Source organism: Tupaia chinensis, unplaced genomic scaffold (assembly GCF_000334495.1).
Source record: "Tupaia chinensis unplaced genomic scaffold, TupChi_1.0 Scaffold000527_1, whole genome shotgun sequence".
Taxonomy (NCBI): Eukaryota; Metazoa; Chordata; class Mammalia; order Scandentia; family Tupaiidae; genus Tupaia; species Tupaia belangeri.
The window spans coordinates 5,400,474-5,415,320 of NW_006160040.1; the positions used below are offsets into that span (position 1 = coordinate 5,400,474).

Genomic DNA, 14,847 nt, shown 5'->3' on the forward strand with positions numbered 1-14,847 from the left:
GGGGTCATCTTTGGAGAGCAGCCCAAGGTAAGCCCATCCCCCCAGCCTGTGAACAATCTGAGCATCTTTTCTCTCCCTTTGGGTCCCTGGGGCTGGAGGCAAAGTGAAACCAGGAAGGGAAGGAGGTGCATGGGGAAAAGTGGGGGGCAGGGGGCACACCAATAACAAAGGATGTCTCTTTTCACTTCGCTCAGACCATGTGGTCTTTAAAAACCATGTCTGTGGCCTCAGTACAATGCCATTTATTTTAGTCTTAGATGGTATCAACTATTTCAGCTTGCCCAAGCACAGCTACAGAGATCCTGGCTGATTAAAAAGAAGTCTAATTCTTATATTTTAACGACAAAACAAAACACCTTTAAACCAAAAGGATGATTTATCAGGGCTGAAAATAAAACTCCTGCTTACTAAAGTCTGGTGCAGCTGAGTTCTCACTATTTTCGTACAGTAATTTGTTTTATAGGGTACTAATTAACAGGGCAAAGTCTGTTGCCAGGAAAGCAAATCACATTTTGCTGTTTTCTTCTTTTCTAACAAGACACAGACCTGGTCTTTAATTACAGAGCAAGTTTCAAGGGCACTATCAGCTACCGAAATCAGGGGACGCTGGGCAGAGAGGAGCGTGGTGAGGCCTTCTGCACGGGGTTCAGGAAAGATCATGGAAGAGGGATTGTACAGTGACCTCTGAAAGAAGAGGTCGTTTCCTCAATGTCCCACGTGTCCCCTTTTCATTCTTTTCTCTGTCCCCCACAATGTGGTGCTAGCACACAGGTGCTACTCACCTGGCACATGCCATAAACACCCTTTCAAAAAGCACATTTCTTCCCCTATTTCTTTCTTTTCCTTGAGCATCACTACTTTGTAACTCATGACCTCTCTCATCAGACCCTACTGCCTAGCCTCCCCTTTCTCCAGGGCTGCTTCTACCGGGCCCCTCAGCGGTCTGTGTCCTAGGCTTGGCTACCCACCGGCAGGTGTCACTTGCCCCTTGCCCTCCCTTCCCAGCTCACCCTCTCCGCCTGGCCTCAGGGTCTTCTTCACTCCATTCTCCCTCTCCTTCTCTCTCCCCCATCCCTTTCCTGGAGGTTCTGGTCTGAAGGTGGCTGTTCTGCTATCTTCTCCCTCCTAGACCCTCTGAGACGTCTTTGGGGAACAGGATGAGGCGGGGCAACGGGGTATAGGGTGGGCAGGTGAGGAAAGTGAGCACCGGGCTCGCTCCCGGGAGCGTGGAGCCTGACGTCACCACGCCCTGCCTGTCGATCTCCAGCAGGCTCGGAGCTCGCGGCAGCCTTTTCTGCTGCTGACTGTCTCTCACTCGTGGCAGCGCCGGCACAGCGACAGGCGACCCGTGCTCGCCTCCTCGCCGGCCCGGCCACCTCCTGCAGCAGCTGCTCTGTCCGTGAGGGGAGCGCAGCCCGGCGCCCCGCCACGGCGCCTATGACCAGAGACTTCTGAAGCCCTGACTGTCCAGGTGAGCGGTCCCTAAGCCAGAGAAAGGGACCAAGGTTGAAACCACGCACACACTTGCACCGTAGTTTCTTTCTCCCAAACTCCCTTCCTAGGGATCTCTGGGTTTCAGGTAGCTCTGGGCACCGCGATCGCAGCAACTTGTTCAGCACCGCGGACAGCGACTCCGCTGCCCCGCTCTAGGGAACGCCTAGACTAAGCCCGCCACAATCCCAGCTGGACACTTTCAGGCTGATACTCCGAAATCGGTGTATTCAGAGCGTGTGCAAACACAGACACGCCCACAGAATTGGTCTGTGTGCATGTGAGTGCGTGTTACACGAGTGTATATCTGTGCAAAAACAGAAGTCTCTGAGGGCACTCAGTGCATTTCGCTCAACAGGTATTTATTTATTGTGGGTTCGCACTTAGCCTCCTCTTGCCCCGTTCTGCTCTGGGATCCCAGGCTGTGAGGGACAATTGAGTGGGTCAGTTTGAACGGGGCGCCTGCGCTCGGGGCAGTTCCCCAGCAGCCTGACCCGCACTCCTGACGCCCGCTTTCCCTCCCTATGCAGGGTGCAGCTTCCGGCGATGAATTCCAGCGCCGCCTCTCTCAATGAGTCCCAGGTGGTAGCAGTGGCGGCCGAGGGAGCGGCGGTGGCTGCAGTGGCAGGGGCGCGGGACACTGGAGAGTGGGGGCCCCCTGCAGCTGCGGCGGCGCTAGGAGGCGGCGGCGGAGCTAACGGATCGCTGGAGCTGTCGTCGCAGTTGAGTGTGGGGCCACCGGGACTGCTATTGTCAGCCGTGAATCCATGGGACGTGCTGCTGTGCGTGTCAGGGACGGTAATCGCGGGCGAGAATGCGTTGGTGGTGGCGCTCATCGCATCGACCCCGGCGCTGCGCACGCCCATGTTCGTGCTGGTGGGCAGCTTGGCCACCGCGGACCTGCTGGCGGGCTGCGGCCTCATCCTGCACTTCGTGTTCCAGTACGTGGTGCCCTCGGAGACCGTAAGCCTGCTCACCGTCGGCTTCCTCGTGGCCTCTTTTGCCGCCTCAGTCAGCAGCCTGCTGGCCATCACGGTGGACCGCTACCTGTCCCTCTACAATGCACTCACCTATTACTCGCGCCGGACCCTGTTGGGCGTGCACCTCCTGCTTGCAGCCACCTGGACCGTGTCCTTAGGCCTCGGGCTGCTGCCAGTGCTGGGTTGGAACTGCCTGGCAGAGCCGGCCGCCTGCAGCGTGGTGCGTCCCCTGACACGCAGCCACGTGGCGCTGCTGTCCTCCGCCTTCTTCGCGGTCTTTGGCGTCATGCTGCACCTGTACGTGCGCATCTGCCAGGTGGTCTGGCGCCATGCACACCAGATCGCTCTCCAGCAGCATTGCCTGGCGCCGCCCCACCTCGCCGCCACCAGAAAGGGCGTGGGCACGCTGGCCGTGGTGCTGGGCACTTTCGGCGCCAGCTGGCTACCCTTCGCTATCTATTGTGTGGTGGGCAGCCACGAGGACCCGGCCATCTACACCTATGCCACCCTGCTGCCTGCAACCTACAACTCCATGATCAATCCCATCATCTATGCCTTCCGCAACCAGGAGATACAGCGCGCTCTGTGGCTCCTGTTCTGTGGCTGTTTCCAGTCCAAAGTGCCCTTCCGCTCCAGGTCCCCCAGTGAGGTCTGAAGGGCTCCCTCTGCTCCTTCACCAACACCATGGCCCCAGCAAGCCAGCCTTTGGTGAGCGACTCGGTGCCTGCTAATGAACTCTGAGATCCCAACTGTGTGACTCTGACTTTGGAAAGAAAGAGGGAAGGACGGTGAACGCAGCAAACTCACACGGACAAAGAGGCTTGTTGGCACTTTACATATACAGTGTATACACATGTACATATATATACAAATATTTGTATATGATATCTGGAGGTATTCAGGATGTGGAGCTTCCTGTTCTGTGAAAAACTAACCAAAAGATGTGTTTGTATACTCAAATTGTACATCACATTTGTCAAGCAAAGACATTCCAATCCGGCTTAATTATAGCACTTTATTTTTAGCTGCTGAACTGCCAAAACAGTGTTGCCATTTTCAAGGGCAGGGGAAAGGGAGTAAAAGGTGTATTTTTGTTGTATGTGATAGAATATTTTGCTGCACATGCATCAACAAATTACAACATATTTTGTACACGAATAAACACATTATAAAAATGTCACTTGTATATGTGGCTGAGTATAGAATTACTATCTGAGAGCTGAACGAAGAAGGTGCATTTACTTTAAAAGTTTATTATGTATCTTCTCCCTCCTGGGAATATCTTAATGTAAAATATTATAAGCATATGCATATTGGTCCTAAATTTTCATTGAAATACCTAGCCCAGGTCATAGTGGTTTGGGAGCCTGAGGGGAGCAATCTGCTCATATAACAGTACTCACAGGACACTGAAGGGCTCTTGGTGTTATTAGTGCTCGGTATCTGCTCCCTTGGTTACTGGGTTTGGAAGACAAGTTTCAGAGTATGTCTGAAACTGTTCCGAACTTAGTTTCTTATTGCTGACCAGCTCCTGAAGCAAAATTCACAGCCTTATAGGATGAATAAGTTCTTCCAAACAGGATTCCAAGAGCTATACCTCCTTCCTTGGTGAGGTTACTAAATGTCTGTCCAGTATCCCCTTTGGAGGCAATCTCCTCTTCCAAACAGGGCACTAAAATCCTCAAGAACCAAACGCTCCCCTCCCACTGATGGCAGCCCTTTGCCATTATTATGTAGTGGGCAGCTACCAGGACCCTGCTGTGAGTGGCAAGTCCCCTTCTCCCTGTTTACAGGATGACCTGAGGACAAATAAGAGAACACGCAGGGGCATTCTCTGAGGAAATAATGTGCACAAGCTCGAGTGGTTGCTGCTCATAGGCCCTGGGGAAATGCTCACAAGCAAAATTGCCCAGACATTCCACAAATATTTACTGAGTGCTTACTATATGCTAGGCACAAATGTGGGACTGGGAATATGGAAGTAAACAAAACAGGCCACAAGTCTCTGTGCTTATAGTGTTATATTTGTGGGGGGATGACTTACAAGCCAACAAACGAATATGCAATGTCATGTGAGGATAAATGCTAAGAAGGAAACAAAGCAGAGTGAGGGGTGGCATGCAGTTGAGGGTGTTCCATGGATTAGGATGGCCAGGAAAGAGACCTCTGAAGAGGTAACATTGAGGAGGGAAGGAAGGGTGTGAGACCTATGAGTATGACATGTGATATGTGGGGAGAGAGCTTTCCAGGCAGAAGGAGCGGCTAGTGCAAAGGCTTCCAGGTGGGAGGATGCCTGGCAAGTTGAAGGAACAGCAAACATAAGCGAGGTATGGAAATAATTTGGAGAGGGAGCTGGGGCTGGGTCATTTCCCACTTTACAGGCCACTTTAGGAACTGAGTGATAATGGAAGTGACATGATCTGATTTAGAGTGTTAAAGAATCACTCTGGCTGTTCTACTGAAAATGATCCTTAGGAGAGTCAGAGTAGAGGCAGGAGCGAGGGGTCTATAACCATAGCTCTGTGAGAAATGACAGTGGCCTGCAGCACCGCGGCAGTACTGGAGATGGTGAGAAGTGGTTGGGTTCCGGAAACAGGTTGAAGGATGGACTGGGTGTGGGGATTGAGAGAAAAACAGTCAGTGTCTTTGAGGATTTTGTCACAGTAAGTTCAGGGGCTTTTTTTTTTTTTTAAGATTTGTTTATTTTTTATTTTATTTCTTAGTATTATTATTCAATTTTAACCAGAGAGACAGAAAGAAAGGGGGAGTGAGAAAGCAAATTACCAGGTTCACGGCTTGAACCGTGGTCAGCCATGTGGGAGTCCAGCTCCTCAACCACCACACCACCTGCTGGCTCCAATACAGAGGCTTTTAATGAGCAAGGGAAAATCTATATGAGGAGGAGGACAGATAGGAAGATACTGTGATTAATTGTATATATCAACTTGGTTAGGCTAAGAGGTCCCCAATATCTCGTCAAATATTATTCTGAACGTTTCTGTGATGTTGCTTTGGGTTAAGATTAGCATTTAAATTGATGGGCTCTGAATTAAACAGATTACCTTCGATGATGTGGGTGGTCCCATCTAATCACAAATCACCTGAAGCCCTGAATAGAACCAAAAAAAAAAAAATGGTCTCCCCCAAACAAGAGAGAATTCTCCAGAGGACAGCTTTCCAACGTCAAGTGCAACCTTGACTTAGCCTGGTTCTACAACCGATGGCCTAGACAATGAAGCTTCAGCACTGACTCTCCCGCTCTCCAGACAGCTAGCCCACCATTTTGGACTTGCCAGCCCCCGTCATCATCATCATAATAATCATAAATCGTGGGGACCAATTCCTTATCATAAATTTATGCACACACACACACACCCTGCTGGTTCTGTTTCTCTGGAGATCCCTAACTTATACAGTATTGGTGGAGGATTTTAAAGGTTAGTTTTAGACACCTCAACCTTATGTGAGCAGTTTACTTGCTTTTTCACAAATCCTTCTATAGCACTAATGGTATGCCAGACATTGCTGTGAGCACTTGACAAATACTAGCTCATTTAATCACCATCACAGTTCTGAACTGGTCAGGTCCCAGCAAGAAACAAATGGCACACTCTAACCAGGTGATTGTGGAATGCTTAATGACTTCTGGAAGTCTGAGCACATTTAAAGGGAACCAAGCGAGGGTGAAGCCCCCCCCACACACACACACACATACCCAGAACTCACACCAGCAGGGCTGCCAGAAGAGGACAGAGGAGAGAACAATTACTAGAACCAGGAGAGAGGGCTGTATTGGTCAGCCGCCCCTCAGGAGGGTGCCCTTTAGTACAGGAAGGCAGCCATTGCCCACCTGTGGCCTGACTGGGAGAAGAAACTACTGGAACGCCCTGCATCCAACCCCCTGGTGATACTGCCCCTGAACTAGACTCCGTGAGAAGCCAGAGAGCAAGACGACACTTCGATGCCTTCCACACCTGTCAACTTCCCTGGGCACGGGGCAGGTTAGAGAAGAGTGAGAAGTGAACCTGCAAGTGTAAACTATGAGCTGTACTAATATTCTCTCCACTTCCCAGATGAGGAAACAGGCACACAGAGATCAGCCACACCTGTCTGCAGTTCAGGAGAGAGCTCTAACCTGGACACATGAATTTGGGACTTATCAATATATTGGTGGTATTTAAAGCCGCGAGACTGGATGGATCATTTTATAGATTAAAGAAGAGAAGGGGGCCTGGGACTGAGTCCCAGCGTTCTGAAATGTTTAGAAATTGAGAAGACAAGGAAGGGTCTGGCCACAGTGGGACTAGCGAGAAGGAGCCACTGCATGGTACTTGAGGTCACAAGGGAGGCTCAGTTTTGGTTCCCTGTCCAAAGGAAATAAGCCAGGTATGGTGGTACCCAACTGTGGTCCTAGCTAACTGGGAGGCTGTGGCAGGGGTGAGACCTTGTCAAATATACCTCTATCGCTCTGGCGTGCTTTCAATCCCATAAAAACAAATTTTAAGAGAGAGAGAGAGAGAAGGAAGAAAAGCAGATTAAGCGAAGAAGAAAAAGTAGTCAGAGAGGTAGGAGGAAAGTAACAGAGCACAGTGACCCAAAGTAAAGAAGAGAATGAGGGAGAAGTCACTTGACTCAAATATCGCTGAGAGAGAAAGTAAAACAAGAACTTTACAAAAATGACTAAAGATTTTGTAATGTGAATGTCATTGATGAACTTAACAAGAGAAGCTTCAGGAGGGGGAAGCGAGTGCGAAGTAGAAGGCCCAAGCTAAAACACAGGAGCAATCGAGGCCCCAGCAGCTGTGACCTTCTAACATGCAACACACTGCACTTGACAAACGTGTGGTTTTATAGTGGCTAAAAATGTACAGGTGAGATCAGCATCGTTGCGCCTTCATCAAATCAAAATTTTCTAAAGAACTAACCTTTATAGACTCTCCAGCATCATCAGACAGTTTCAGGTCCTACTAGCATCTAGAATGCGTCCGAATGGATTGAAAGACAAAAGCTCTGGTTTGGGACTGGCAGGTGGTGTAGTGGTTGGGGGCTCTGGATTCCTACTTAGCCAACCTCAGTTCGAGTCCCAGACCTGGCGGCTTTCTCTCTCTCTCTCTCTGTCCCTCTCTGGTCAAATTAAAATAAATAAATGGATAATGTTAAACAAAAACAATTCTAAAAAAAATCAAATAAAACTCGGGCTTTCTGTTTTCTCAGATGTGGTGGGGAAAACAAGATAATTTTTATTAGACAAGGAATAAAAAAGTCAATATTGTATATTTCATAATTGCAGAGAAAATTATCTTGCAATTGACATGTTAAGCAAATTCTACAGAATAATAAGACATAAGCTATGAATCTGACTCTAATCCACTTATTCAATTTTAACCAGAGAGACAGAAAGAAAGGGGGAGTGAGAAAGCAAATTACCAGGTTCACGGCTTGAACCGTGGTCAGCCATGTGGGAGTCCAGCTCCTCAACCACCACACCACCTGCTGGCTCCAATACAGAGGCTTTTAATGAGCAAGGGAAAATCTATATGAGGAGGAGGACAGATAGGAAGATACTGTGATTAATTGTATATATCAACTTGGTTAGGCTAAGAGGTCCCCAATATCTCGTCAAATATTATTCTGAACGTTTCTGTGATGTTGCTTTGGGTTAAGATTAGCATTTAAATTGATGGGCTCTGAATTAAACAGATTACCTTCGATGATGTGGGTGGTCCCATCTAATCACAAATCACCTGAAGCCCTGAATAGAACCAAAAAAAAAAAAATGGTCTCCCCCAAACAAGAGAGAATTCTCCAGAGGACAGCTTTCCAACGTCAAGTGCAACCTTGACTTAGCCTGGTTCTACAACCGATGGCCTAGACAATGAAGCTTCAGCACTGACTCTCCCGCTCTCCAGACAGCTAGCCCACCATTTTGGACTTGCCAGCCCCCGTCATCATCATCATAATAATCATAAATCGTGGGGACCAATTCCTTATCATAAATTTATGCACACACACACACACCCTGCTGGTTCTGTTTCTCTGGAGATCCCTAACTTATACAGTATTGGTGGAGGATTTTAAAGGTTAGTTTTAGACACCTCAACCTTATGTGAGCAGTTTACTTGCTTTTTCACAAATCCTTCTATAGCACTAATGGTATGCCAGACATTGCTGTGAGCACTTGACAAATACTAGCTCATTTAATCACCATCACAGTTCTGAACTGGTCAGGTCCCAGCAAGAAACAAATGGCACACTCTAACCAGGTGATTGTGGAATGCTTAATGACTTCTGGAAGTCTGAGCACATTTAAAGGGAACCAAGCGAGGGTGAAGCCCCCCCCACACACACACACACATACCCAGAACTCACACCAGCAGGGCTGCCAGAAGAGGACAGAGGAGAGAACAATTACTAGAACCAGGAGAGAGGGCTGTATTGGTCAGCCGCCCCTCAGGAGGGTGCCCTTTAGTACAGGAAGGCAGCCATTGCCCACCTGTGGCCTGACTGGGAGAAGAAACTACTGGAACGCCCTGCATCCAACCCCCTGGTGATACTGCCCCTGAACTAGACTCCGTGAGAAGCCAGAGAGCAAGACGACACTTCGATGCCTTCCACACCTGTCAACTTCCCTGGGCACGGGGCAGGTTAGAGAAGAGTGAGAAGTGAACCTGCAAGTGTAAACTATGAGCTGTACTAATATTCTCTCCACTTCCCAGATGAGGAAACAGGCACACAGAGATCAGCCACACCTGTCTGCAGTTCAGGAGAGAGCTCTAACCTGGACACATGAATTTGGGACTTATCAATATATTGGTGGTATTTAAAGCCGCGAGACTGGATGGATCATTTTATAGATTAAAGAAGAGAAGGGGGCCTGGGACTGAGTCCCAGCGTTCTGAAATGTTTAGAAATTGAGAAGACAAGGAAGGGTCTGGCCACAGTGGGACTAGCGAGAAGGAGCCACTGCATGGTACTTGAGGTCACAAGGGAGGCTCAGTTTTGGTTCCCTGTCCAAAGGAAATAAGCCAGGTATGGTGGTACCCAACTGTGGTCCTAGCTAACTGGGAGGCTGTGGCAGGGGTGAGACCTTGTCAAATATACCTCTATCGCTCTGGCGTGCTTTCAATCCCATAAAAACAAATTTTAAGAGAGAGAGAGAGAGAAGGAAGAAAAGCAGATTAAGCGAAGAAGAAAAAGTAGTCAGAGAGGTAGGAGGAAAGTAACAGAGCACAGTGACCCAAAGTAAAGAAGAGAATGAGGGAGAAGTCACTTGACTCAAATATCGCTGAGAGAGAAAGTAAAACAAGAACTTTACAAAAATGACTAAAGATTTTGTAATGTGAATGTCATTGATGAACTTAACAAGAGAAGCTTCAGGAGGGGGAAGCGAGTGCGAAGTAGAAGGCCCAAGCTAAAACACAGGAGCAATCGAGGCCCCAGCAGCTGTGACCTTCTAACATGCAACACACTGCACTTGACAAACGTGTGGTTTTATAGTGGCTAAAAATGTACAGGTGAGATCAGCATCGTTGCGCCTTCATCAAATCAAAATTTTCTAAAGAACTAACCTTTATAGACTCTCCAGCATCATCAGACAGTTTCAGGTCCTACTAGCATCTAGAATGCGTCCGAATGGATTGAAAGACAAAAGCTCTGGTTTGGGACTGGCAGGTGGTGTAGTGGTTGGGGGCTCTGGATTCCTACTTAGCCAACCTCAGTTCGAGTCCCAGACCTGGCGGCTTTCTCTCTCTCTCTCTCTCTCTCCCTCTCTCTCTCTCTCTCTCTATCTATCTATCTCTCTCTCACTCTGTCCCTCTCTGGTCAAATTAAAATAAATAAATGGATAATGTTAAACAAAAACAATTCTAAAAAAAATCAAATAAAACTCGGGCTTTCTGTTTTCTCAGATGTGGTGGGGAAAACAAGATAATTTTTATTAGACAAGGAATAAAAAAGTCAATATTGTATATTTCATAATTGCAGAGAAAATTATCTTGCAATTGACATGTTAAGCAAATTCTACAGAATAATAAGACATAAGCTATGAATCTGACTCTAATCCACTTAATATTAATATTCAAGATCATCCCCAGTCCTAGTTAAAATGTTTGGGAGAGCCAAAAATAGAAAGATACTAAACAATCAGGTTGTGAATAACGCTGACTTCCACAGCTGGCTAGGACTGAGTAATGACAATTAACCAGCCTCTTGACCTGAGAATATAAAATTGTGGAAGATCTTCAAACATTTCCACAGAGGAACTCACATGCCTCAGCAAACCTGTTGTATTTACCTTCAAAATATACCCAGAATCCTTCCACTTTGCACCACCCCACCACTACCACTTTCATTTGACCTACTAGCTATTAGCCAAGAATCTCCTATGGTAAGACCCTATATTAGCTGCTGAAAACATAGTCTTTGAGATAGACAAGATTCACTCAAACATCAACTTCTTGCCCACCTTTTTTTTAAGGGTTTTGTTTTGTTTTGTTTTGTAGAGGGTGTGTGGGCTCAGGGGAGAGACACACAGAGAGAGAGAGAGAGAGAGAGAGGGAGAGACTGAGAGGAAAGGTGAGAAATAACTGCCCCAGGGAAGATTGCCACACAGTAATCTCTTCTCCTCCATTCTCTTCCTGGGATTTTGGGCATACACACACAAATGCCCAGTGTGATCTTCACGCCACCATATCTGAGACTTAAACCATGATCAGCTATGTGAGAGTCCAGTTCCTTAACGCCACCTGCTAGGCCCAATTCTTGTCCAGTTTATTGTTTTGTTTAGTTTTACTTATTATTTAAGTTTGCTTGAGTCACTTGTGCTCACCAGAGAGGAAGAGAGATGGAAAGTGAGAAAGCAAGTCACCAGATCCGGGATTCAAACCATGGTCAGCCATGTGGGAGTCCAGCACCTCAACTACCATGATACCTGCTGCCCTTGCACTTTATTGTTTAATAGGCATCCTAAATTTAACACATTTGAAACTGATCCACTGATCTTTACTCTAAACCTTCTCTGTCCCCCTTATTTACTAAGTAATTGGCACTGTCTTCTTTCTAGTTGTTTAGGCCAGAAAACTTAGAATCATACTTCCATTTCTATTTCTCTCTTACTTCAAATTCAACATGCCAGCAAAGCTGAATGTATTTACCTTCAAAATATACCCAGAATTCTGCCACTTTGCACCATCGGCACCAGTACAAACACTATTTACCTGAATTACTATAGTTGCCTCCTGCCTGGCTTCCTGGCTTCCTGGCTTCAGTTCTTGTGTCCTTCAGTCTAGGGACCACACAGGGGCTCACCTTCACAAAAAGTTGCTCCCTTGACTATTCTTCAGTTCTAGGCATGAATCTGCCAGGAGTGCAGTCTGTCTCCAAAGGGCAAACTTGAACAAGAGGTATAGGCCTTAGAAACGGGCCTTTTTTTTTTTTCTTTTTTTTTGGAGAGGTTTTCACTATAGGGCACGTGTGCCCACCAGAAAGACAGAGAGAGACAGAGAGACAGAAAGTGAGAAATCATCCCCCCCCTCAAGGGGGATGGCTACACCGCAATCCCTCTCCTCCATTCTCTCTCGGAATCTTGGGCACTCACGCACATGCGCCCAGCGTGAGTTTTAAGCCACCGGGTCCGGGACTTGAACTGCAGTTGGCTACATGGGAGTCCAGCGACACAGCTATTACACTAACTGTTGGTCTCGAAATGGGCCTTGAGTAAGAATTTCCTGAGTAAGGAATTCTAGGATCCTAGACTAGAAGTGAGAACATAGACTCTCCACCCCAAGAAAAGGAGTGCAGTTGAAATGAGCCCAGCAGAGAGCCTCTAAAGCTTCTTGCTTCATGATCACATTGCCTTATTTCTCTGTGTTTGGTCAAATCTCCCTGGGTCTCCTTCTTTTCAGGACATTTGTGATTATATATGGGACCTGCCAGATAATCCAGGATAACCTCCCCATCTGAGAGCCTTCATCACATCTGCAAAGCCCCTTTGCCATGTAAGGTAACAGACACAGCGCTGAGAGTGTACTAATAAAAAACACAACAATAATGGTGTGCCCAGAGTGGAGAAGCATCTCCCAGCAAGGTGAAGAAAATGTTAAAAAGGCTGGGTCTAGCAGGACAAAAGAAATCTGCAATGCAAAGGGTATTGAGAGAGAGAGAGAGCACGTGAGAGAGAGCCTCAGACCCCGAGGGCATGAAGCACAGAGTAGGGCCCAGAGAATGCAGGCCATTCGGTATGACTGGAGTATATAAACCATAGAGCCTCCACAGCAGGTGGCAGGAGGTCCGTCTGGAGAGGCTGCAGGAGCCAATTTGCAAAGAGCTGCATTGGAAAGATCGCAAGTGGGAAGGACTAGAAGACAAAACACCATTCTGGAGGCTATGTAGTCCAGGCGAAAGGCGATGCCAGCCTCAGCAAAGCAGGGAGAAGCAAGGAGTGGGGAGAAGGAGAGGAACTCACAAAATCTCAAAGGTGTAGTGTTTCAGAATAAGTGAGTGATCGTAGGGACTGAGGAACCATTTAGAAGTCAAGGGTGTTAGGGACAAGCAGATGCATCACTGGACTCCCGCACGGCTGACCACAGTTCGAGTGTCAGACCCAGTGGCTTGAAACTCATGCCAGGCACGTGTGCATGCATGCCTAAGGTCCCTAGAAGAGAATGAAGGAGAAGGAATTGAGGCGTGGCCATTTCCTGGGGGGGTGAGGGGGGTGATTTCTAACTTTCTATCTCTCTGCCTCTCTGGTGAGTGCACTTGGGTTATTACAAAAATCTCTCCAAAAAAATTAATTAAAAAAACCCCTAGAAGTCAAGGGTGTGAAACAGGGTGGACTCACTAAGATAGGAGCATGGGGGGAGCTGATTTGAGGAAGAGGGTGAAGAACTAAGATTCTTAATGAATTTCAGGATCTGTGGGTTATCTAAGTGGAAGCAGCTGGCTTATGGCTTTAGGGTTCACAAAGGCATAACTTTGGCAATGGAGACATAATTCCCGTAGTCATTTACCTTGAGGTGGAAGTGAAGTCACAGGAGGGAATAAGAAGCTTCTGAGACACAATAACTGTGGGAGTACAATGAAGGAAAGTGAAAGAGAAAAAGAAACTCAGTAGGGGCATCCAGTGAAGAGCTTGGAAAGCCAAGAGGAAAACAGTTTTTAAGAAGAAGTGATTGATAATAACGTGTATAGTATCCTCAGCTGGACTGGTGTGAAGTGGATTCAAGTTAGAAAATTCAGTTTACAAGATAAGTGATGTATAGTGATTGAATGTATTTAAACGATTAAATAAATAAAAATTAAAACAAAAAAAGTGATTAAGTGTGTAAAGGTGTCAAGAGGTCAAGTGACACAGGGCTTGGAAAGTTTATAGTTAGGAGCATGATGGTCATTGGGGGCCTACACAAGGGCAACTTAAAAGGAGTGCAAGATGGGACCAGCAGGTAGTGTGGGGGTTAAGGCACTGAATCCCACAGGGCCGACTCTGTGGTTTAAGTCCTAGACCTGGCAGCCTGAAAATCACGCTGGGCAGGTGTGCATGCATGTCCAAAATCCTGAGAGGAGTGTGGAGGAAAAGAGATTGTGGTGTGGCCATCCCCTCAGGAGGCGATTTCTCTCTTCCCCTTTCTCTGTCTCTCTCCAGTGAGTGCACATGCCCTATGGCAAAAATCTAAAAAAGAAAGGAAAAACAGAGTGCAGCACAGAAGCTCAATTAGTAGATTAAAGGCGAAATAGGAATATTCCCACTTTTTCCCCCAATAAATTTAGTTTTAAATGGAAAGAGAGTGATAGTATGGTGGCTAGAAGGAAGTACAGGGTCATAAGAGTCTTTCCTTTGTTTGGTTTGTTTTTGAAAATGGGCAAAAATTACATATATTATTAGACCGAGGGGAAAACATCATGTCGAAAAAGCTGAGGGCGGGAGGAAAGAAGTCTGCCAGGGTGAGGCTTGACAGGAGGAGGATGGGGTCCAGGACCCAGGACTTAGGCAGAGGAGGTGGGGAGACAGCTCCCTCTCTGACAGGAGGCAAGGTGGGAATAATTGGTACCGAGAGATCTAAGTTTATGGGTGGTGGGAGGAAGTTCACAGAGTTCCTGCCTGACAACCTCAATTCATCTGAAGGAGGAGTGCCACTTAAGAGCCGATTACAAGAAGTATTGAGAACCCGAGTTGATGGCGCTGGGAACAAAGCTGCACGCTTGAGATACTGTGATGACTTCATTGAAGTTAAAGGTCAGATCATCTCTAGCATCGCAAGACACAGAGCGTTCAGAATTCTCACGTCCAGTAGTCCCCCCTTGCATGCAGTTTTGTGTCCCACGGTTTGTTACCTGAAAATATTAAATGGCAAATTCTAGAAATAATTCTCAGAAGTTTAAG

General features: G+C 47.2%; 1 protein-coding gene across 1 annotated transcript; it reads left to right on the forward strand.

The window, feature by feature from the left end:
- The first annotated feature begins 1,352 nt into the window (after positions 1–1,352).
- GPR6 (G protein-coupled receptor 6) lies at positions 1,353–3,622 on the forward strand. Its single transcript, XM_006156986.1, has 2 exons — positions 1,353–1,471; positions 2,022–3,622. The coding sequence occupies exon 2, from the start codon at positions 2,038–2,040 to the stop codon at positions 3,124–3,126; it is 1,089 nt and encodes a 362-aa protein (XP_006157048.1). The 5' UTR covers positions 1,353–1,471; positions 2,022–2,037; the 3' UTR covers positions 3,127–3,622.
- The last annotated feature ends 11,225 nt before the right edge of the window (positions 3,623–14,847 follow it).

Bases quoted from the DNA above. Each gene is read 5' to 3' on its own strand.
- GPR6 (XM_006156986.1), top strand. From the start codon at position 2,038: ATGAATTCCAGCGCCGCCTCTCTCAATGAGTCCCAGGTGGTAGCAGTG.